At 41.2% G+C, this 21,881-nt stretch overlaps 2 protein-coding genes across 5 annotated transcripts in view; one reads left to right on the top strand and one right to left on the bottom strand.

The window, feature by feature from the left end:
• Positions 1 to 15,920, bottom strand: part of si:ch211-266o15.1 (zinc finger MYM-type protein 4) — a 34,726-nt gene extending 18,806 nt beyond the window's left edge. For 3 of the 4 annotated variants that reach the window (XR_010096471.1, XR_010096472.1, XM_063497033.1), the window contains exons 1-13: positions 15,315 to 15,919; positions 8,162 to 8,792; positions 5,985 to 6,037; positions 5,761 to 5,910; positions 5,196 to 5,259; positions 4,708 to 4,904; positions 4,465 to 4,589; positions 3,458 to 3,692; positions 3,134 to 3,349; positions 2,332 to 2,482; positions 2,016 to 2,131; positions 1,558 to 1,911; positions 1,323 to 1,473 (exon numbers count right to left, since the gene is read on the bottom strand). Coding sequence is in view for 2 of the 4 variants with exons in the window: in XM_063497033.1 (XP_063353103.1) it covers positions 1,323 to 1,473; positions 1,558 to 1,911; positions 2,016 to 2,131; positions 2,332 to 2,482; positions 3,134 to 3,349; positions 3,458 to 3,692; positions 4,465 to 4,589; positions 4,708 to 4,904; positions 5,196 to 5,259; positions 5,761 to 5,910; positions 5,985 to 6,037; positions 8,162 to 8,792; positions 15,315 to 15,353 (2,482 nt within the window). In the remaining 2 variants the exon portion in view is untranslated. Of the gene's footprint in view, positions 1 to 1,322; positions 1,474 to 1,557; positions 1,912 to 2,015; positions 2,132 to 2,331; positions 2,483 to 3,133; positions 3,350 to 3,457; positions 3,693 to 4,464; positions 4,590 to 4,707; positions 4,905 to 5,195; positions 5,260 to 5,760; positions 5,911 to 5,984; positions 6,038 to 8,161; positions 8,793 to 15,314 lie in introns of all 4 variants that reach the window. The other variant, XM_063497034.1, reaches the window with a different exon arrangement.
• A 1,497-nt stretch (positions 15,921 to 17,417) lies between these two features.
• On the top strand, positions 17,418 to 21,784 carry adprs (ADP-ribosylserine hydrolase). Its single transcript, XM_063499917.1, has 6 exons — positions 17,418 to 17,888; positions 18,718 to 18,814; positions 19,452 to 19,659; positions 19,750 to 19,937; positions 20,259 to 20,359; positions 21,043 to 21,784. The coding sequence occupies exons 1-6, from the start codon at positions 17,699 to 17,701 to the stop codon at positions 21,420 to 21,422; spliced, it is 1,164 nt and encodes a 387-aa protein (XP_063355987.1). The 5' UTR covers positions 17,418 to 17,698; the 3' UTR covers positions 21,423 to 21,784.
• The last annotated feature ends 97 nt before the right edge of the window (positions 21,785 to 21,881 follow it).

Genomic DNA, 21,881 nt, shown 5'->3' with positions numbered 1-21,881 from the left:
AAAAAAAAAAAAAAAAAGGGAACCACCCCCACCCTCCACCTCATGATGCTTAATCGACGTAATCAACTTTAATTTGATGCAGTGTGAAAAAAATGCACAGAAATAAATTATTTTTCAAGAATAATTAAATATATTCAACATCTTTCTTCTACAGAATTGCAGACTGCACAGATGGTTCCCAAAGGAAAAAGTAGTATAGCTTACTAGGGTATATTAGACTTAACAGTTACTATATACAGTAATGACTTCTATACATTTTACATCAGATTAAAACTTTGGGTGTAAGATTCAGATAATTATTTATTAAAAGCTAGGCATTTTAAATGAGAATAAGAAAGATAAGTATGTCTTTGTGCCCCCTTTTCCCTGTTAATGCCCTATCGGCCCCCCTGGCTAAACTTTGCTAGATCCGCCCCTGCACAGTTACCAGCCGTCAGCTGCGTAGAAAAGGATCCTGGTGTAGAAAGTAATATTAAATAAATTCTAACAACAGCTTATCAAGGTTAAACGTGCTGCTGTTGTTCAGCCGCTGGTTTCCTCTTTCTGGTGCAAAGTGGGCCAAAAACAAAGAAGAGAGACGGACTCGCGACAGAAAAGCCGATCAGCTGATCATTAAGCAGTTTCATGATTGAAGTAGCAGCAAGAGAGGGAGAGAGAAGAGGCTTCATATATCGGTTGTTAAGCTTAACGTAGGTACGCTTTACAAACATTCAGAGATGAACTTACACACTTGCTTTACTTCTCTCTGGGATAACTTCCTCGGAGATGAAATGCTGGATTGCTAGCGAGGCTACAAATAAACACAGCCGCTCTATCGTGAGCACACTGCTTCGATGTGCTATGGTTACAAGCCGAGTTACGTCGTGTCGCAAGTTTTGTGAGGTGCTTTTTTGATATTTAATGGATCGGATTACATTTTTTAATTTCTCGCCGATATCCGATCCAGTAATTTAGGTCAGTATCGGACCGATACCGATACTTAATATCGGATCGGTCCATCTCTACTACAAACACAATTAAGCAAGCAAATCTGGAAATTAAAACAGAGAGAAAAGCTAGAGAGAAAATGCAGATAGTTCCTAAGAGATAAGAATTATCTTGTACTTTCAAAATTTTAAAAATAAAAAAGTACAAGTAGATTGTGAGTTAGAGTTTGAGGGTAAAAAATAATAACCGAGATGACCTCTGATGAGAAGGATTTCCAAAGGATCACAGCAATAGAGCGGCACATGGCTGAATTATGTTTAGTAACCAACATGACGAAACTTGACTAGCATCAACAGTGTAGAACAGGATGAAGGCCATCTTTGAGCATTACTCACTTTCACTGCAGAAGACCAGGTCCTGCTGGTTGTAGGCGATGGTGTCAAAGATCACCTTATCCTGCTTACACCACTCGCACACAGCAAGGATATTTTTCTGGGTTTTATACTGCTCACAGCACATCTTACTGCAGAACACAGAAATTCGACCCTGCAGGCAAAAACAACAACTAGTATATTCCTTTTTTATGGTGCGGCACTGGTCATGCAGAAGGATATGAGTGAGTTTACTTACCTGGTGGCTGAATAATAGCGGCTTGGTGTTGAACTGTTTGCTGCACTGATGACAGGTCAGTTTGGAGGTGTCACCTAGCCGGCCCTCTGCCGGTTTCAGTGGCTGACCGGCCTGCGTTTGTCCTGGCACAGAAGGGGAGGAGGAGATGGCCGGATGGGGAGGCACTAGTGGGGGCACTGAGGTATGACTGGGATGATTGCCTGGATAGGGAACTGAGGATGGGTAATCCTGAGGGACGGGAGGGACTGAGCTGGCTCCGGCAGAAGGCCCCGGTTTGGGGGCATCTCTGACGGAGGGGTCCCTGAGAGAAGAGGCTCCATTGGTCAGGTCTGGCTGGGATATGTGGCCAGATTTCTATGAGACATTAAAGGAAAAGAAAAAAAAAGAAAAAAGTACAAGACGGCTTAGACCATCAATGTGTGCCATCGTTAAATTTATTAACGCCACTGTTGCCTTACCCTGAAGATAGACACACAGGTGTAGGAGCAGAAGTTACGTATGGTGCCGTCCACCATGGCAAGGTGATACTGAGGAACGGCGGTCACTTTACACAGGGAACATGGGAATGGAGTACCTGCAAAAAAATAAAAAAATAAAACAGTCATTAAAAACAAAAACTTGAGATTTTTCCTCCAAGGGAGCCAGGAGGCTAACTAATTAAGCTAACTAATTATTTTCTATTCTGCATGATATCTTAATTTGTAATAAATATACTGCTGTAAACCCTGTGCTTGTGACATGACCCTGACACATGTGGACGCGTGTTTGTCATACCAGTGAGATTATGCTGAGGTGGTCGACTCTGTTCCACGCAGACCACTGAACAGTAAAGCTGAACTTTTCCCTTCTGGTCTCGTTCCATGATGGTGGTGGACACGACCACTGTCTTGTGACAGTACGCGCACTCTGTTGTCTTTCTACAGGTCTGTGGAGGAAACGATACGAGGGTGCCGAGCATGATTTTTCTGACATAATGAATCATGAGAACAAATGCATGTATATATGCACACAGAAGCAGCAGCTGTGCTTGCGAGGATAGTCTGTGCTGCTCCCATTTTGCTCAAAGAGACTGACTATAAAACATTTTGTTATGAAAAACACTTTTTTTTTTAAACTAAGAAGTTGGATCGATTATTGTAACTCCCGAAAAAACTTCACACTGCCCAGGACAGATCCCTCTTCATATGATACGACAGGACAAACCACTGAACCACCCAAGTATGCCAAAACATCAATTCAAGTCTAGCATTCATGAAGCATATATCTTCAAAATTCAGCAGGTTCTGATAATTTGGACACATATGAGGGGGCATAGCTGCCCCTGAGCAATAAGGTGGCAAAAAAACCAAAAAAACAACAAAAGACAAAAACAGGTTTTGTCATAAATAAACAACATGCCTCTAAAAAGTTAAATGTATAGAGCTGTATCTTATTCTTATCTTATTCCAGTGTTTTGTTTTTTTAAATTTTTCTATGTAACTTTGCACTGTCCACTTTCTGCTGTAACAAAACAAATTTCCCACGTGTGGGACTAATAAAGGTTATCTTATCTTAACTGATACAAAGATATTTATACCTGTTTGTAGGTGCTAATGCAGGTGGGACCACAGAAGTTGAGCTGAGACTTCTCGATCGTGAGTGTCTGACAGGAACCTGATTTGGTGTTACAGTAAAGACCGCAGCCTTCACAGCAGTTCATAGCTAACTGACGTATCTTGCGCCAGGTTACAAAGCAAGCGTCGCTGCACAGTCTGTGTAAGCGGCCTTGATGGGTGACCTCGTGCTCAATTGGCTGTAGAGATGATCACAATCAAAACGTGGAGAAGCAATAAATACAACCAAAATGAAGAGACGCTGACCTAAAATTGGATCTTTATGTTACACACGTGCGGTCTTTTACCTTGTTGGAGACTTTACAGACACTACAGAAGGGTTTGTCAGTCTGGCGCTCTGCTGGTTTCTCTGGCGGCTTCTCTGGCTTTCTCTCCACTTGTTTATCAGCCCATTTGTCAGGAATCTTGTCAGTCTGTTTCTTCTTGTGTCTAAAGACGGACAAACAGAACTGGCCACAAAAGTGCATGAAGGTGCGGTCGTCTGCTGGGATCGTGATCATGTCCCTGGGTTGAACAATCTCCCTGCAAAGAGTAAAACAAGAACTAAAAACAACACAGACTCAAAATATCACCCATGCGTGTACAATGTCATAGGGCCTGAGTAGTCCTGCCATTGTGGATTGCTAACAGGAAGTTTAAGCTGTTTTGAAGGTCACACAGTGCATGAGCTGGACAAAGCATACAAAATATACAAAAAAATTGCATAAAATATAACAGCATTCATATGTAACCCTCAAAAACTACTGCTTATAACACTGCAGAAAAATGAGGATTCAAAATTCTGACATGTGGATCCCTGTGCTGGTTTAAATGGAATAAATCAAATCTTTTGATTCACAGGTAGCACAGGAAGCCCTTGTTTTGCAGGCTTGCTGTCCAGATCAGAACAAGGACTATCATTGCCACCTAAAATCATAGATCGAGTTTTAAGTTTGTCCGATAGCTGAATGACATCAAATGAAACTGGAGTAGCAGACCCACAATGACCAATAAGACTGGACGGAGCAACAACTGAAATTTTAAAATAAAAGTGAGGGGGCTATCTTCTAGTAAGATGAACATGTTGCTATCTCTAACCAGCTGCTCCAAAGCAATGTGAAGATAGAGGCAAAGAGAGAAAGTTATGCTATGCACTAAAGGGTCTCACATTTCAGTGACATTTAAAAATTTAAAAGCAGATCATGTAAAATAAAGTAGCATTTCGTTAGACTCTCAAGTGACCATCCGTATACGGTTTTCATAGCACCACAAGGCAGTGAGTTCATATCTATGCCCAGTGGAAACAAGTGTGTACCTGTTGCACTGGAAACAGCATCGGTTTTTAGTGGGCAGAGGAAGATGGCCCGTCAGACATACGGTGGAGCAGAAGAGCTGCGTCGATCCTTTTCTCTGGAAAGCCGTTTGACCTTTCAGCAGAACCTGAAAATGTAAAGTCACATCATTGTACAAATTCTCAGCAGATAAGCTAAATACAGAGTTACGTGAAGCTTTTCAAATTGTAGTTTTCCTTTAACAATGTGCATTTTTGCATTAATACCTTAGAGCAACCGCTGCAGCGAACGCTACCAGGAACTGGGGGTTGTGGTGGGCGCGGCGGTATTGGTGTCAGAGCTGGTAGTGAAGTTGGGACTGGAACTGGAGGTCTGATGGGGAGGGGAGCCATGGCTTGTAGGACAGCTCCTCTACCAGGGATAAAAATGGCAGTCGGAGTCGGGGCTGGGACTGCTGCTGGCACTGAGGTGGACAAGAGGTTAACAAAGCTATCAGGCAGATTTATTAACCCTTAGATAATTCGCAGATTTTTCCTTTCTGCCACTAATCCGTGGTTTATCATTAGGTCCAATTTCAGGCCAATTTTCAGACCAAGATCTTCTTTGGTTCACTGAAACTCTATGGTGCATTATTAACAGGACTAATAATAATAATTATAACACAATTTGAATTCTTGTTATTACAGTTAAAATCAAATAAACTACAACATAGTGTATAAGACATCACCACTAATGTTAAAACAAATGCACTCACTGGTAGGAGAGGCGAAGGTGTTGCCTCCACCTACAGAGAAGACGGAGCTGATCCTCAGCTCCTCCTGCAACAATAAAACAATAAGAAATCAGACTGCGCATTTCTGTCTGTCTTTCATACTGCTATAAATCACATACAAAAGGTCAAAAAATCATTTATTTAAAAAGACCCTCAGAATCAGCCATTTTTGGTACAATAACTTCAGTATATTTAATGAAGGCAGGTAAAATTTGATCTTCATGCTGTGACTATATAAGAGCATGGGATAGTGCTCGTGTGCTCCAAAATGCTGAAAAACATGACTTAAATTTAAAAGCACACAATTTTGACCCACCTCACTGCACTTCAAAGGCCTGAAACTGTGAAAATATTAACATAGTATGAAAATAAAATTTGACATGTTATTGTGCAAAAGCAATCGGCTGATTCTGAGGTGACTGGGTGGGATATTTTTAAACTTGACGACCGAAATAATGAGTCTATGTATTGTTATGAAACAATTTAGTCTGTTAGCAGCTTCAATCCAAATACAGTGAGGTAATCTTTGCCTTTTCTCTATACCAACCTCCTGGTGTTCGAGCTCCTCTTTGATCTGTCTGATGGAGCTCTGAGGCAATAACGCAGCATCGTAGCCTTCATCAATAGGCTCCTCTTTTATATTCACACTCGGAGAAATTGGGGGATTGCTGTCCTCCACCGGAGCTGCCTCTGACGTCTGAAATAATAGAAAGCGTCCATAACTACCCGAGCTGAAAAGGCAGTTAACTGACAGTGTTTTCCAACCCTCACCTCTCCCTGCTCACTGTCTTCCGTCTCCTCTGTCTGGTTCAGGACGCCCGCATCTAAACATGGATGGGGGGGAAAAAAAACAAATAAAACAGCATGTATTATTGTTTTCGTTTTTTTTTTTTTTTTAGTAAACACTTTAAATAAGTAGGAACAAATATGATATGCAGAGGAAATAGATGCCAATCAAGATGCTTTCCAGATGGTATTACACGGTGGATCAGATTGTATCTTTCTGCTTTTGTAATTCGATCAATCCCAACACCACTGTCTGACAAGCAGCCTCAGACTATGACGGAGCCTCCACTGTATTTCACAGATGGCTGTAGATGCTCTGTTGTACCTATCTGATGATTTGAGCTAAAAACTTCAAATCTGGATTCATGACGGGTTCTTGTTTAACTTCTCTTCTTTAAGAATGGCTTGTTGACTGGCAGTACTTCCACTGAGACCTTCTGTCAGTGCATTACCCGATACCCGATCGATATGTCGTTGGTCACACGCAGGAACTGACTGCCACTTATTCTAATTGTAGCACGGGCATGCACTTGTTAAATTAATGTTTTAGCACTTTTCTACTGTCTATAAGGTTACATTTAATTCAACTGAATTATGACACCAAATCACAACGAGTCAGCTCCCCGGGCGCTTTATATTGTAAGGTAAAGACACAATAACACAAAGAGAAGCCCAACAACCAGACAACTCCTGTGAGCAAGCACCTGGCTACAGTGTGAAGGAAAAACTCCTTTTTAACAGGAAGAAAAGTCTGGCAGAACCAGGCTCAGGGCGGGGCAGCCATCTGTTGCAATGGAGTGGGTTTGATTGGAAGTAGGAATTCAGTATTTATATTTTTCATATGTAGGTATTTGCACTGTGTGTACTTCACAGTTTTAAAAAAAAAATCTGTGACACCTTCTGAAACCATTTTCACTTTTCTTTCAGGACATGTGCAGGTTACAACTTGTAATGGCTCAGCGGATCTTAAATGACGATCCAAGAGGATGATAGAAATATTTATTTTAGTCCTTTACCTCACTGCACAGACATTTTCCAAATTCTAAATCATTTAGTAGGGTTAGAAAACAAAGTGAGTCTGAGCTAACCTCATTCCTGTCTTCACATTTCTGAGGTACATCTGCAGAGCAGCTCGCCGGGATTCAAATCATTTGTCTCTTGGACTAAAAGTAGGCTTCAAGGAGAACATCCTGCACTTATAAGGCTTCTCTTCATGCAGTCCTCTTTAAAGAAATAGCTGGCGTTTCACTCCTGTTAGCTGCAGACCTGCAGGCTTAACAGACTTTTCTGTGCTGGTAACAGGTAACCTCTGTTGCTTTCGCCACTTCTCGGCCTCAAAAGTCCCCAAATCACTCAAAGTTAGTGAAGGTTATGAAAGTTGGCTGCTTCTACACTTGAGAAGCCCCATCCATGTGCTGTTAAAACCGTCAGTCTGCAAGTAAAATGTTTGGATTTCAAATAGTCAATCTATTACATTTCAAATGCTGCCATTCATTCTTGTTTAATTGTCAAGTTATGTGATGTAATCAGACAGTGCTGCCAGATTGTGAGCTTTCGCCTCCCCTTGTTATTAGAAATGTGTGTGACATGACATGAGCCTACACATCACTGTATTTATGTCCTTTGCTTCGACTAATATTTATATTCCTTTAAAAAGTATTTATTTAGGACTGCCTTTTAAAAATTTTAATGCAATTACTCCAGCCTCAATTTATCTTTAATGTTACCATTTTGCTTGTTTTTTTTTAGGTTTCTCATTTTTACTAAGCATACTATTTATATGGTATTTTAAATTACTGAATATTTGTTTGTTTTTCTTCTAATCATCTGCTTATCTTTCATCTGTGAAGCAATTATATCTAAACTGACCTGCATATGCAGTAATAACATATGTTATTGTACCTTACCGTATAAAGTGCCTTGAGGTGACGATTGTTGTCATTTGGCGTTACACAGATAAAGCGGAATTAAATTGACATCATAGTGACCTCATGAGGGTTGTTTTTGCTTTTATTAAGCTCCACCCTCAACTCAAAGACTGTTTTATGAGCTGAATGGTACGCTCTGTGACTAACTGTATAAAAACAGTGGAGTAGAAATAAAAAAATAAGCAAACAGATGAGTCACTAATTATCGTGTCCTTCAAAAATAAGCAGCGTTACCTCTGCTGTTGTCTTGTGACGAGTGGAAGGTGTTAGCGGAACCGGTGCTCCCTGCCCTCTCTTCTTGCTCTTGCTCCTCCTCCTCTTCCTCCTCCTCCTCCTCAGCCTCCCCTACTTTTGGCTCAGAACCAAAGGTATTGCTCGGAGCTTCGCTGTTCTCCCGCTGGCTACTTTTCCTGCCGGCCTTATCCACATCTACATCCTCCAGGGTGCCCATGGGTAGGGCAAAGTGCCAGTCTTCATCATCTTCCTCCTGCCCAAATGAAGGAAGGCCATCCAGCGCGTCATCAAAAGCCGCTGCCCCGCTTCCTCCTCGTCCACCTCCCCCTTCGCTGGTCCCCATTTTAAAAGAATCCTGTGGGTCAGTGGTGGGTGAGGCAATGCGAGGAAGTGATGACTCGCCCGCCCCTTTGTCTGTCTTTTCTTCTTTCCTGCTGCTGTTGCTATCCTCCTCCTCTTCCACCTCCTCCTCCTCCATTGGTTGTTGCTCCTCTTGTCCTGAGGTTTGGTCCACTCCCTTCGTCTCGTCCTGTCCACCACTCTTGGAAGATGCATTGGAGCCCCTGGAGGAGTCGGCGAAGTCTCCCAGCCCCATCACCTCGTCAAACACCCTGGACATGTGCTCCTCATGCTGCAGAGGAGAGAGATCATCATAATTTCTCACATCACATCCATATACAATACAACTTTTGACAGATAAGGGCCAAATATGTTCAGTGAAAACATAAAATACATCCTTGATACAACCCCAAATTGGATAATTAGTTAAGAAACTTGATACACACAATCAGAGATATAATTAAGGCATCAAGTGCCATTTTAGTTTAACATACACCAGTTTTCTGACTAAAAACACATATTCTAGAGATAACCAAACACGTAGCATGACTGGCTGCTGGTGTCTTACTCGAGTTAATGCATTTTTCTGTTATTTCTGCCAATCTTGAATAAAGCACAAAGATTTTTTTATAATTCATTAATCTAAAAACATCTAGCAGGGAGTCAGTCCCCAGAGACTCCCATGGTAAGAAAATAAACTCTTGATTATGACTTTAAGTATTAATTTCTATACAATAGACAATCTTCAAACATCCAAGCAAATAACAATCAATTTAAAGAAAAACACAAAAAAAATCAACGAAAACCTGCTTAAGATGATAACACATAGGTCAAAATTAAGACCCAAAAAGCATATGGACACCCAGTGGGACTAGGGTTGGGTATCGAAACCCGGTTCTTGTTGAGAACCGGTTCCCACTATTTCATTTCCTTGGAATTGTTTGCCATTTTTGCAAACGATTCCCTTATTGATTCCAGTTGCCCCGAATGACGTCACCACGTTGCGGAGCGTCATTTACCTGGCAGGAAACATGGCGCCTCGCTCAAAAGTTTGGTTATACTTTAAGAGAACGGATGACAACAGGGCAACTTGCAATACTTGCAAAGTAGATATTTCATTTAAGGGAGGAAACACTACGAATATGCAAAAGCATTTGCTCACCAAACACGTGATAACCCTAAATGAATGTCGTGTTTTAAATTCTGCTCCGGACTCGTGAATCTCAACCCAGCAGCAGCGGTAACGTTTGCACGTCCTCTCCCGTTAATGCGGCAGGTAAATAATCAACTAACAGTGCATATTATGTTAGCGCGATCTGCCTTATTACAAAACCTGCCATTACTGTGCATTTAGGTGACCATGATGAGAGAGACAGAGTCTGGCTGGCTCAGATGCTGGCAGTTCTTGCTGCAGTCTACCGGTAGCGTCTCCTTTCAGGCCAGGATAGACGAATGTCACCGAGCAGTGACTAAGTTTGTGGTAAAAGGCTTGCACCCATTTGCCAGATGCCCCCGATTTTTGGTAAGTGAATGTGTTTAATTGTAGGCAGGGACATTACTGGATATTCTTGTGTAATTGCTACAGAGCAATACTTTGTTATTGCTACAGAAGAATATTTATTTTATTATTTTACATTTACAATTTTTTTTCCTGGGGACCCTGTGACACCCCATTGAAGAGCCGTAGGCTGTGGATCTCTTAAGATCTCACTGTTGGGTTTGTAAGGCCATGTTACTCCTAAATTTCTATCTTGTTCAAAGAGAAGATATAAAACAACGTTCTAAGCTAATCGACCTTAGTGTTCTCCTTTTTTAAAAAGAATCGATAAGAGAATTGATAAAGAATCGAATTGTTAAACAGAATTGAAAATGGAATCGGAATCATGAAAATCTTATCAATACCCATCCCTAAGTGGGACCCTCAGAAAACCTGGCCATGAAATCAAAAGTTATCAGACCTGTGGAGCTGTAGCCCAAATCTGATAATTTTTACCTGGATTTGCTGGTAAAGACCATAAGACACTTTACAGCACCCATTGAGCCAGCAACCTCTTGACAGCAGTATCTTACATTCACCACAACCAGCGGCCTCTGTGCGCGCACACACAGGAGCTTCTGTTGTAGTTTGACTATGCCTCAAAGATCTACCTATTGTATGGAAACACACATCGTCAAGGCAGCATGTCCCATTTTTAACCGAGTGTTATGGGTTTGTGGGGGAAAAAAAACAAAACAGCCTTCCCTGCAAGAAGAGCTTAAGGACACGTGCCGTTTTATTTCAATTACATATTATCAAAACTATTTTTCGCAAAAATTTACATTTCAACTTTTTAACTAGAATCAAGAGTAAATCATTATATTCTGGAATGAGGATTATGTTGAGCACACCCTCTGCTGGGCTCCAGGCTGAATTGTGGCACATTTCTGTAAATAAAATAACAGGAACTGAAATGGCTCCCCAACACTGGCAACCTTCTCATCACTCTCTCTCTGTGAGCGGAGATGTGACTCTGAGGGTTTTCTTGATGTTACTCACAGTTATGGACCTTGTCCTGGTCTTTCTGGGTCTGCTCGAACGTCTTCTGTTCTCAATAATGAGGCCATCATTTTTTTTTTTAACTTTCTGATAATATTGTGGAGGACGGGACATTGATTTGTTTGCTAATCTGACGAACAGAGTGTCCCAGTGTGTGCAAATAAACAATGTTTATTTGTTTCTCTGAGCACACCTCACTTATCGTTACCATAATTTTCTTTTTGTTAAATGGGAGTTGCTGACCAGTTTCATGGTAGTTTATAATGGATGAACAAGGCCAATTAGCACAGAGTATAAACACCTGGCTCTTGCAGAGCAACCACAGGTGAAGATGATCACACTGATGATGGACCACACAAACAAGACTTGTTCAAATACTTTTTCCAAACTGAGATCATGTTTCTTTTGTTCCTAAAAGAGAAGGAGAGAATGTCTTAACCTTACTTTAAAGGTATTATTTAAAAGCAGTCTTAAATATTCTAAAAAACATTTACAGTAGGGGAGTTTACATCCACTCATCATGGGTGTGACTATCATGGTAATATGGGGGATATTAATGATTTCTTATTTTTGACAGGGTTGAATAATTGTACAGCATACATCTTTAATGACGTGAATGAACAAGAACACAGAGTGCACAGGTTTGAATGAATTTTTGATTTTTTTCTTAGATACACATCCACTGAAATGTGTTTAACCTCCTAAGACCCGAACTCTGTCATGGCATGCTTTTTTAATTTCTCTTTGCTGTTTGGGCTGCTTGGGACCTGAGCAATGTAAAAACAAAGAGTTATGTGAATTTTTTATACCTGATTTTTGTTCCTGAGAAAAATAAGATCCACATATGAGGACATTAGCTTTAAATTTTGATAGAACAGTGGCAGTATAATATCCACGTAAGTGGATATCAGGCCCTTGTAGAGCAAATTAAGTATTTTGGTCTAGACAACCCAAAATGTGATGTCCACATATGTCCATCCTAGGAGGTTAAAGGTCTCTTGGCAAGCTGCAGTTCTAGTAGATGCTTTAGGTAGTCATCCACAAGCTTCTGAATAGATATCTGACCTCTCTTCTTAGCAGAATTGGTAGAGTTAATTTAAATGTGTTGATTTGCTGGCACAAACTCTGCTTTTTAAGTGTAGTCCACAAATTTCCAATAGGATTGAGGTCAGGGCTTTGGGAAGGCCATTCTGAAGTTTAATATTAGCCTGTTTTATCAATTCTAAAACTAGTTTTGATATGTTTAGGATTGTTGTCCTGTTGGAGTTTGAGCTGTCTAGCTGTTGAGTTGAGGTGAAGTTGAAGAATTTGGAGATAGTCCTCCTCCTTCATCCACTCTTTATGTAATGTACCAGTACCACTGGCAGCAAAACAAACCAGAGCATGATGCTAACAGCACCATGCTTGACAGCTGATAATGTTCTTGGGTTTGAAAACCTCATGTTTACCCCTAAAACATACCTCTTGTCATTGGGACTAAATATCTCAATCTTTGTATTATTTGATCATAGATAGATACTCACTGAGTGTCTTAGACTTTCCCATTGTTCTGAGTACTGGCCAATCCAATGACTGCTGCCACTAGGGCTGCCACAAACGATTATTTTGATAGTCGACTAGTCACCGATTATTTCTGCGATTAGTCGACTAATCAGATCATGCATCCATTGGACGTACAACTAGAGCTTATTGTGCCAGCATGCATCTGCTCTTATATAACTATCATTAGCTTACAGCTTTAAGTGTTTAAGATATGTGCTAACTAAAAATAAAGACAAGATGACAGTTTATTAAAGTTTAATGAAATTTGCAGATTATTCGTTGGAGTTTAATAAACTCAGCCGTCTGCTCCTTGCTATCTAAAATATAACAGGACACCGGAGTATATTCTCGAGCATCTCACACTTCTGATAATCAGTTGTCTGCTTGACATTTATTCAGCTGTGTAAAAACTAACTTTAATCTCAGCCAAACCTATTTACTCAGGAGCAAATAAAATACTGAAAAAAAGCCAAACAATAACATTTTTAAGTTATCTAAGTGACTTATATATTATGTTTAACCTGAGTAGCGAAAGACGGCGGTGGGTTTGAAAACGATTTGCCGGGAGTCCGATGTTCTCACCAGCTCTAGTGAGCCTTGAACCCTGGCTAGCTATCGAGCTGGTGGGTAACAGACGTCTCCCAAAACGTCGGGGCGCTTTTGAAAATATGTGGTGTCTTGATAAACTGAGCAGATATTTGAAGTTTACACAGTTACATTCTCGCCTGAAAATATGTTAAACGTTTATTTTGTGACCCAGAAAGTATAATTAAGAGTAATATTAAAACTAACTAGCTGCCGCCATTGTTGGAAACTGAGCAGGGCCGCGCTGGACCGCGCTATGAATCCTGGGACACAGCTTCTTCTTCGGGGTTTAACGGCAGCTGGCATCCTTGTACATGCAGTGCTGCCATCTTCTGTTTTAGTCCGTTATTACACTCTTAAATCCTACTACTTATTCCTGCTTCTTTTGGGATTTTACAAAGCTTCAAACGACGCGTCGACTATTAAATTAGTCGTCGACGATTTTGGTAGTCGACGTAATCGTGACTAGTCGACTAATCGTGGCAGCCTTAGCTGCCACACAGTTTTAGTCAATCATGTATACTAATGAGAAGTTAACAAACCTTGGCCATGTCAAGATAAGAACCTTCATTTATAGAACCTTCAGCACCATTCACTTAAAAGATGGAAGTGAGTATATGTATAAATTGGACCCTGAATGGATTAGAAAAAATCCAAAATACATTAAGCTTGTGCACCCAATTCTTGGTTTTTAAAGTCATTAAAGATGTGTGCTGTACAGTCATTACATGCTGGAAAAAGAACAGTTCAAAGAAATACTTACAAATCCCCAAAATATCATGAAATTTATGCCCATGATGAGTCTATGAAAACTTGTGACCACAACTGTATATGTGGAGTTTAGAGGTTGTAGGGCTAACTTAAGTCAGCTAACTTGGGCTACATCCACGTTGGAAGCCATTTGCTCGGTGTTTGTAGTTTTGAAGCCAAAGCCTGGTTGCTTGTGGACCTCCCCCTAGATTTCGATTGATTAGGTATCCATCAAATGTAACAACCAGGTCACTCTCCAAACAGGAGTATCCTGCACTCACTGGTTGTCACTTCAATCGCTCGCCGGGAAGTTGATTTAAGTCAATTTTGGATTGTGCCTACAACGTATAGTCAGTGGTTATTTCTCCTGCAGTCATGAATGTCATTCACATTCTTGCTGCAAACTTCTTCCAGTTTAGACGTAGCTTTAGTTAACAAGCTGCATTTATATCACATACCTGCTAATGACCAGTTCAATAACTCTGGTTAGCTAAACCTGTTGGGTGGCTATACCCTTAACTCCAGTATCCAGGCGGAAAAATACTCTCTGTAGCATTTTCTTTATTGAGGGGCAAACTATGTGCAGATGCAAAAAACATGGAGTTCATGGCTCTTTCGAAGGCGGCCTCAAGTGGCCATTAGAGGAACTACACTTTTTGTCATGTGGCAATCAAAAAATGTACCAGAAAATCCCCGAAGAGTACCAATGCTATAACTCTGGTACCTGTATATAAATGTAATAACATTTTACTGCTTCTAATCTTTTAATTATACAAATATCATTAAGACCAATGCGAGTTAAACGTTAGCTTTCACGTTTTAGTGCCGTTTTAAAGGCTCCAGGCCTCATGTCTAATTATTAGTTGTATGAAAGGGGGGGGGGGGGGGGGCGTCCCACCAAACTCCATTTAAAATTCAGCCATATTCTGAACTCACTCATACTTTTGAGTTCAGACACACCCCAAAAAATAAAAAAATAATGTTGGTGATGGCTACACTCCTCATACAAAAAACGGCTTTAATGTAGCCACAGATAATTTCAATACCCCCCCCCACTTCTCATTATTCTCAGCAGTCCTGGCCGATGCCTTTACGAGCTACGTGGACACTGCTGCAACCCAAAAGTTGGTCTGCGGCTGGTTTAATAACCAGCTCCCAAGGTGCACATCAAAGGCCCGTGGACACAATGTTCTCAACATGTTCGTTTGCTGCTCTGCAAATTCTCAGCATGCATCAGCACTGAATAGCAAAGCAGCAAGCTAGCCGCTAACACTAGCCTGAATGTGCGAATCTCGACCGGCCCACAGCAACTAAACAACACAGTGTATAGCTGGATCAGCTAATCCGTTTAGCGTCCAGCTGAGTGCCGCTATAACTACAGCCTGGTTGTGAATGCCTTACCTTTAATCGTTTAAGTCTATATTCCTCCGAGTCCGCCATGTTTTAATTATGCTGCAGACGCCGCGCTTCGCACCCAGCCGCCCACCTCCTCTCGGGGTTATGGGTCATGTATGTATGCAGAGGATGCTGCAGTTCACCGAGGAAACGAGTGGACCGACAACAGACGCAGAGGAGTTCACTTCGTAGGGAAAAACTTGTGTATTAGGCTACTTTTAAAGTGAATCCAAAGACTACTACAGAAGAAACAAAAGTACTTTCGTAGAAGAGATGTGGGTTAAGATTACCGTAATGACTAGATAAGCGTTCCTTTCTTTTTACTCCTGAAACTGTAAGCATCAAAAATGTCAAGTAGCGCTGCACAGTTTTTTCTTATAAGCACGTCTTGAACTTTAGTTTTTAATACTCAAACTCACACATCAGACACTTGCCTTTTAAAAAAGCAGTCTCCATGGCAAAAATTTTTATTGCTGCTATTTTGTGGTCATTACGGTAAGCCCTGTTTGTAAGTGACTATGAAATGCTGCATTTCTTACTGAAGATAAATGACAAGCGTTTGTTTCATCATTCCTGCGCATCCTCCATATTCCTTTCCCCCAGTTTGGTAACACAGTGGATATTTATGTGCATGTGTCAGTATACTGTCAGGTGGGTGACAAATTAAAGAACCTGATCCTTACAGTGCAAATCAGCGCAGAGCTGTTTTGATTGATCACCTATTATTAATGGAGAATCACTCCCAGGATTACATAAACATGATGTGAATGATGTGCCACGGCCTTCAGTCTCCAGCTGTCAACCCAGTTTTACATTAATAAGAGATTTTATTAGAAAGCCCTTTCGACCACCATCATCAAAACACCAAAATAAGGAGATATCTGTGGAGGAATGGCGTGAAGTCACTCAGATAATTCTCCACAGTATTGAACAGTCAGTCCCCAAAGGAGCACCGAGGCTTATCTGGAGGTGCACACCTTACTATAACAGTTCTCTCCTTAAAGTTGCCCTCTGCAGTTCATCCTTTCAGAGGTCGCTTCTCCTGTCCGAACGGGGCAATGTACGACCCTACCGTAAGTATTAGTGTGTTTGCGCAAAATATATACGTAAATATATATATTTACTGCAGTAAAAATAATAACGGTCCTTCCACGTGGTAAAGAACAGCTGAGATTGTGTAGGAGTATGATATTTTAAAGTGTGGATGTGGAGTTGTACAGTCTAATAGCCACAAGTAGAAAAGATCTCATGCAGTACTCAGTCCTGTTGCTTCGGGCAATGAGCCTTTTGCTGTGTGTAATACGAGGACCAATCACCCATGGGCTAGAGTGAATTGTTTATGATGCTGAGGAGATTCTTCAGCATCCTCCGCTCAGACACCTCTACCATCTCAGGTACCACTCTCAGAACTAAACCAGAACCTTCCTAATCGTTTTGTCTATGTGTACTTCTAGATTTTAACCTCCATCAGTGATACAGCCAACAACAGCAGAGCTGTCTAGAAATCTCTGTAGGTGGCACAAGTCTGATCTGTACCTTGAGTCTGAGGTGTAGAAGGTGAAGAGAAAAAGTGATTAGACAATTCTCACTGGTGCTCCTGTGCTGTTCAGTATGCTGCCTGAGCATACTGATGCAATCTTATTATATAAATGCATTTTTAAAGCGGTATTTATCAGGAAAACTAATAAATAAAATAACTGTAATATATTAAATGAAAAAGAAAAGTGAGTGAGCAGGGAAAATGTTCTTTTAGTAGCTATAACTCATGGCAAAGCCTGTAAACTTTCAAAGCATTTTAATAATTAGATCTAGCTGTAGATCCTTCACACACAGCTTTTATGTCCTGGTGAGCCCCAATAAGTATCTAGAACTTTTATTTAAAATTTTGATTTGATTATGATTTTCACTGTTGTTAATTTCTGTATTTTTAAAAGGCCAGTTCTACTATTGTTAATGTCTGGCTCATGTTGCTGTTGTCGGTAGTGTCAGGTGTCTCTTCTGTGAAGTAAATTGAGAGCAAAAAGACACGGACCAATTCTTTATGAACACATGCTTGGTCAATAAATCTGATTCCGATTAAGAAAAATACTGTATAAAGTTCATGCGCATTTATTATAGCAGTTTCGGTATCCGTTGCATAGAAATAGGTGAACTAGATCAGACTCAATGCTGTCGTTTAATGGAGGTCTTCTCTGCTTGGCTGCACTTCTATGTGCGAACTTTCACCGGGGGTCAAACGGTGATCTGAACGTTTTCCGGAAGCCGTGCAGAGAGAGCTTCAGGTCGACGTTTGTTGTTGTTGTGGATTGCTTTGGATCCGCTCGACAGCTGTCTGGGAGTAGGGTCAGCGGAGAAACGAGCAGGCTGAAGTCATTTTCCCCGTCGGATGAATGGCAGTCACGGCGGTGAGAGCGGCGGCAGCCGCGGGAGGTCCGGCGTCTTTGTCCCGCTTCAGGGGAGCGCTGGTCGCGGGTGTGCTAGGAGACTGTATCGGAGGAGAGTTTGAAGGGGCGGAGGAGGTTCCCATGGAGAGTGTGCTGCAGCACCTCAGCAGCCTGGACGACGAAACTAAAGGAACAGGTCAGTGAGAGGAGGAGGAGGTTTCATAACAAGCCCACTGCACCGTGAAGCAAAGCTGACATGCAGAGCAGCTTCAAGGGATCAACATGGTTTGAAATTACTAAAGAAAGAAAAGATCACGTCTGAAACCGGCAGGGGTCTCTCCAAGGGGGGAATGAGGAGGCACTAGCCCCCTGAAATGAAAGTTGCCCTATAAGACACATTTGCTCTTACAGTGTTTTACCATGTTTCATGTATGATTATGGTTCATAAAATAAATACAACCTATTCTGGCTGACTTGTCAACCAATCAGCATTCAACTGATAAATAGGTCATCTGTGTCGATGTCTCTGCTCATCTCATCAGATCTCAGAACAAATGTTGTGTAAAGCCCCACTGATTGGGCCTTGTGATTCCTGTTTAGGCTGTTGATTGTCTCTTTAGGGAAGGACGTGAGATGAGACCATGTTTTGCATTAAGGTATTCCCCTCAATTTCTTTTTGTTGTAGTCAGGATTCTTTGAGAAAGTAGCAAAAATACATCCACACTGTATTTCTATAAATATGCTTGGTTATACTTCATTTAAATCTTATATGAGTAACAGGGGGAAGTAAATTAAACTATTAATTTTTCCTGTGTAAACAATCACCATCTGTAGATATGTTCATTTTATTATCCGCAAATTATATTGGTGTCTTTGTTGGCTAAGGATTCCAGCCAGTCCACTAGATTAGGCGATAAAGTGATTACAATTTCAGGATGATTAAATTGGTGTTAGCTGTTTATTTCCAGTGCTGAATTACTCTTATTATTTGTTAAAATGTGTGTATTTATGTTTTTGTGTTTTAGGTATCCTTGAATACAGTGATGACACAGCCATGGCACGCTGTGTGGCTCAGTCTCTACTCACCAGGACTGGCTTTGATGAGCACGACATGGCTCGCAGGTAGAGGAATCATCTTCATCTAAAATAAGCCTTATTTATCCTTTGCCTTTGTGAAAACCATCACTTCACCATCATCATCATCTTCTTCCTTCCTTCCTTCTCCTGCATTAAGCCAACTTTCCTCTGATTGGTTGTTCTTTGTAAACCAGGGGTAGGCAACTCCAGGCCTCGACACTTGGTATCCTGCAGGTTTTAGATCTCACCCTGGGACAACACACCTGAATCAAATGATTAGTTGATTACCAGGCCTCTGGAGAACTTCAAGACATGTTGAGGAGGTAATTTGGCCATTTGAATCAGCTGTGTTGGATCAAGGATACATCTAAAACCTGCAGGACACCGGCTCTCGAGGCCTGGAGTTCCCTACCCCTGTTGTAAACAAAAGGTTTAAACAGCAGAAGGGTGGGTCTTCTGTGTACATAGCCAAGAGTAGAAAAATTGTCTCACAGGCGTTATTTGTATTACAACAAATTAATTTTTGGAAATTTTGCACATGTTTAATGTGAGGCTCCACATTTGGAGCAGTGTGTATATATGATAGAAAATAAAGAAAAGGATTTAAGGAGTTAAATATGGATCCAAAGGCTCTTCGGGTAAACTGATAATGGTTCCTACCTCGGTGTCTCACTATTTTTAGGTTTGCGAAGGAGTACAGTGCATCCCCACATCGTGGTTATGGTGCTGGAGTGATCCAGGTGTTGAAGAAGCTCTCATCCCCCCAGTTAAATGATGTGTATCAGCCAGCGAGGGACCAGTTTAACGGTCGGGGCTCCTTTGGAAATGGAGGGGCCATGAGAGCAGCTCCCTTCGCCCTGGCCTTTCCGGACTTGTCTGATGTTAAAAGGGTGAGCAGGGGTCTTTTGAATGTTGAGTTTTCTCTCTCTATATGGATCGGATAGAAACAACATCTTTAAATTTGCTCTCTTCCTCCGCAGTTTGCCCATCTGGGCGCCATGCTGACGCACTCCTGCTCTCTGGGTTATAATGGGGCGGTGCTGCAAGCGTTAGCTGTGCACCTCTCTCTGCAGGGGGCACTGGACTTGCCTCACCAGTTCATCAGCAGGCTAATTAAAGAGATGGAGGAAGTGGAAGGTGATGAGACTGCACGCAATGATGCAAGAATGTGAGTAGACTGGTCACAGGCAGCGAACGCGAACAGGGTTTTTCCTCCAAAGGAAAACAGTGTAGTTTTTCTGTAACTTATTTTTTTATTTGAGGTTTTATTCCCTGAAGCATAATAGACATTTATCTTACAAGTCTTTGTAACAAGGTAACTCAGACTCAATTACTTTTTAAATTAAACTTTCACATCAAAAGGCAAATTCTGAGTCAGAAAAAATAACCTTAGGAGGGATTTATGGCTTTCAAAATGTGTTTTTAAAGGTTGAAACATCCCTTTTCATGCTGTGTGAGATGTATATATTTTTAATGTATGCTTTTGCAGTTTAAAAGAAGCAGAGAAGCCATTCTGTGAACGTCTCCACCGAATCAGAGACCTGATGGACAGGAGCAAAGTTAGCATAGAGGAAGTCATCTCTGAACTGGGTCAGTATGATTATTTATCGCTGATGAGGAGGGGTATGTGATCGGGTTTGTTTGTTTTCAGGATTACAGAAACATTTATTTAAAGAATTCCATAAGAAAGGTTTATTGACAGATTTTGGGTTTGATCTAAAATTAGAGGTGACTTTAAGAGTCAATCTGAATCTGGGTTTTTTAGGAAGTGTAAATGCAAAATTACATTTAGATTCATGAAGCCTGCCCAGTTTTGTTCATACCACCGTGCCCCTGTTACGGAATCAGTCATTCAAAACCACCACTCTCTGACTATTACTGCTATCTGCCACGCCCCCATTTTTCTGTGGAGACAGTGAGACACTGCTGTTGGTAGCTGAATATCAGAGGGGGAGTGAAATTTAATAGAGAGGTTATTACCAACTTGGTTGAATAAACCATCATCAAATAAACACTATAAAGACAAAGAACTTGATAAAAAAAACACCATTACTATATTTTTTTTACATTTTAGATATATTTCTCCTGATTTATTCTAAGTAAATTTCCCCATCTTATTTATCTTTTAGTATATGAAGAAGTATTAATGGGGGTTAGGGAGCAAGCCACATGTGCAATAAGGCCCCGATCCACTTCCTTTCTTTACATGACATTTCCTGTTTCTCTTGACTGCCACCACAAAAACACGCCCCTGTCTTTATGACTTTTACCAGGTAATGGCATTGCAGCTCTTCACTCCGTCCCCACTGCAATCTTCTGTGTGCTCCACTGCCTGCAGCCCCGGGAATGCCTCCCAGAGAGCTACGGCGGCGTGGAGAGGACGATAGCGTACAGCCTGGCGCTGGGAGGGGACACTGATACCATAGCCTGCATGGCTGGGGCCATCGCGGGGGCCCACTATGGCATCGAGACCATCCCTCAGTCCTGGATAAGGTGCTGTGAGGGGGTGGAGGATGCAGGCCAGTATGCAGAGAGGCTTTACAAGCTGTACCACCAGTCGCCACTGGGGGGCAAAGGCGAGACAGGCGAGCAGAGTGGCGAAAACAGGTCAACTGCTGCTAATGGCACAGAGAAGAAAACTGGAGTAGAGTGATGGATCAGCCAGATTGTCATTAAAAGACATTCACACACATAAAGAATGCGTAAAAAAAGACTTTAAATTTTTTGTTTTGTTTGGAAAAGCTTTTTTTGGATCTTAATGGTATTAAATAATTTAAGCTTTGAGGAGGAAAATGCTTTTTCCAAACTGTCAACATGAAATATATTAAGTATCTGAAAATTAGAGCTGAAGAAAATTTCCAGTCTTAATTTTGAGAATGTGGCTTTTACACAAACTGCCAAACTTCTCTGAACGCCAATCCAAAAGTGGTCTAAATATGAATAAACAGCATATTCATACACGCTCTCTTTTCCTTGCTTTCCCCTGATTTATGCCCTGTCTCGTGAAAGTTGCACTATAAATTGACCATGTCTTGTTTTAGCAATTTGGTGAAAAATATTTAATAAACTTTTTATTTTCTTTTTAATTCACACGTCTGTACGAGTGTTCTCA

Source organism: Pelmatolapia mariae, linkage group LG16_19, assembly GCF_036321145.2.
Source record: "Pelmatolapia mariae isolate MD_Pm_ZW linkage group LG16_19, Pm_UMD_F_2, whole genome shotgun sequence".
NCBI classification, from domain to species: Eukaryota; Metazoa; Chordata; class Actinopteri; order Cichliformes; family Cichlidae; genus Pelmatolapia; species Pelmatolapia mariae.
Note: the sequence above shows the minus strand (reverse complement) of the source record. Positions and strands in the feature narration are given on the sequence as shown.

What these genes read in the sequence shown, in the direction of transcription:
- adprs (XM_063499917.1), top strand. Translation starts at nt 17,699, where the DNA reads ATGGCAGTCACGGCGGTGAGAGCGGCGGCAGCCGCGGGAGGTCCGGCG. An exon ending in CGACGAAACTAAAGGAACAG is followed by an intron (nt 17,889 to 18,717) that starts GTCAGTGAGAGG and finishes TTTGTGTTTTAG; the next exon opens with GTATCCTTGAATACAGTGAT. An exon ending in GGAAGTCATCTCTGAACTGG is followed by an intron (nt 20,360 to 21,042) that starts GTCAGTATGATT and finishes GACTTTTACCAG; the next exon opens with GTAATGGCATTGCAGCTCTT.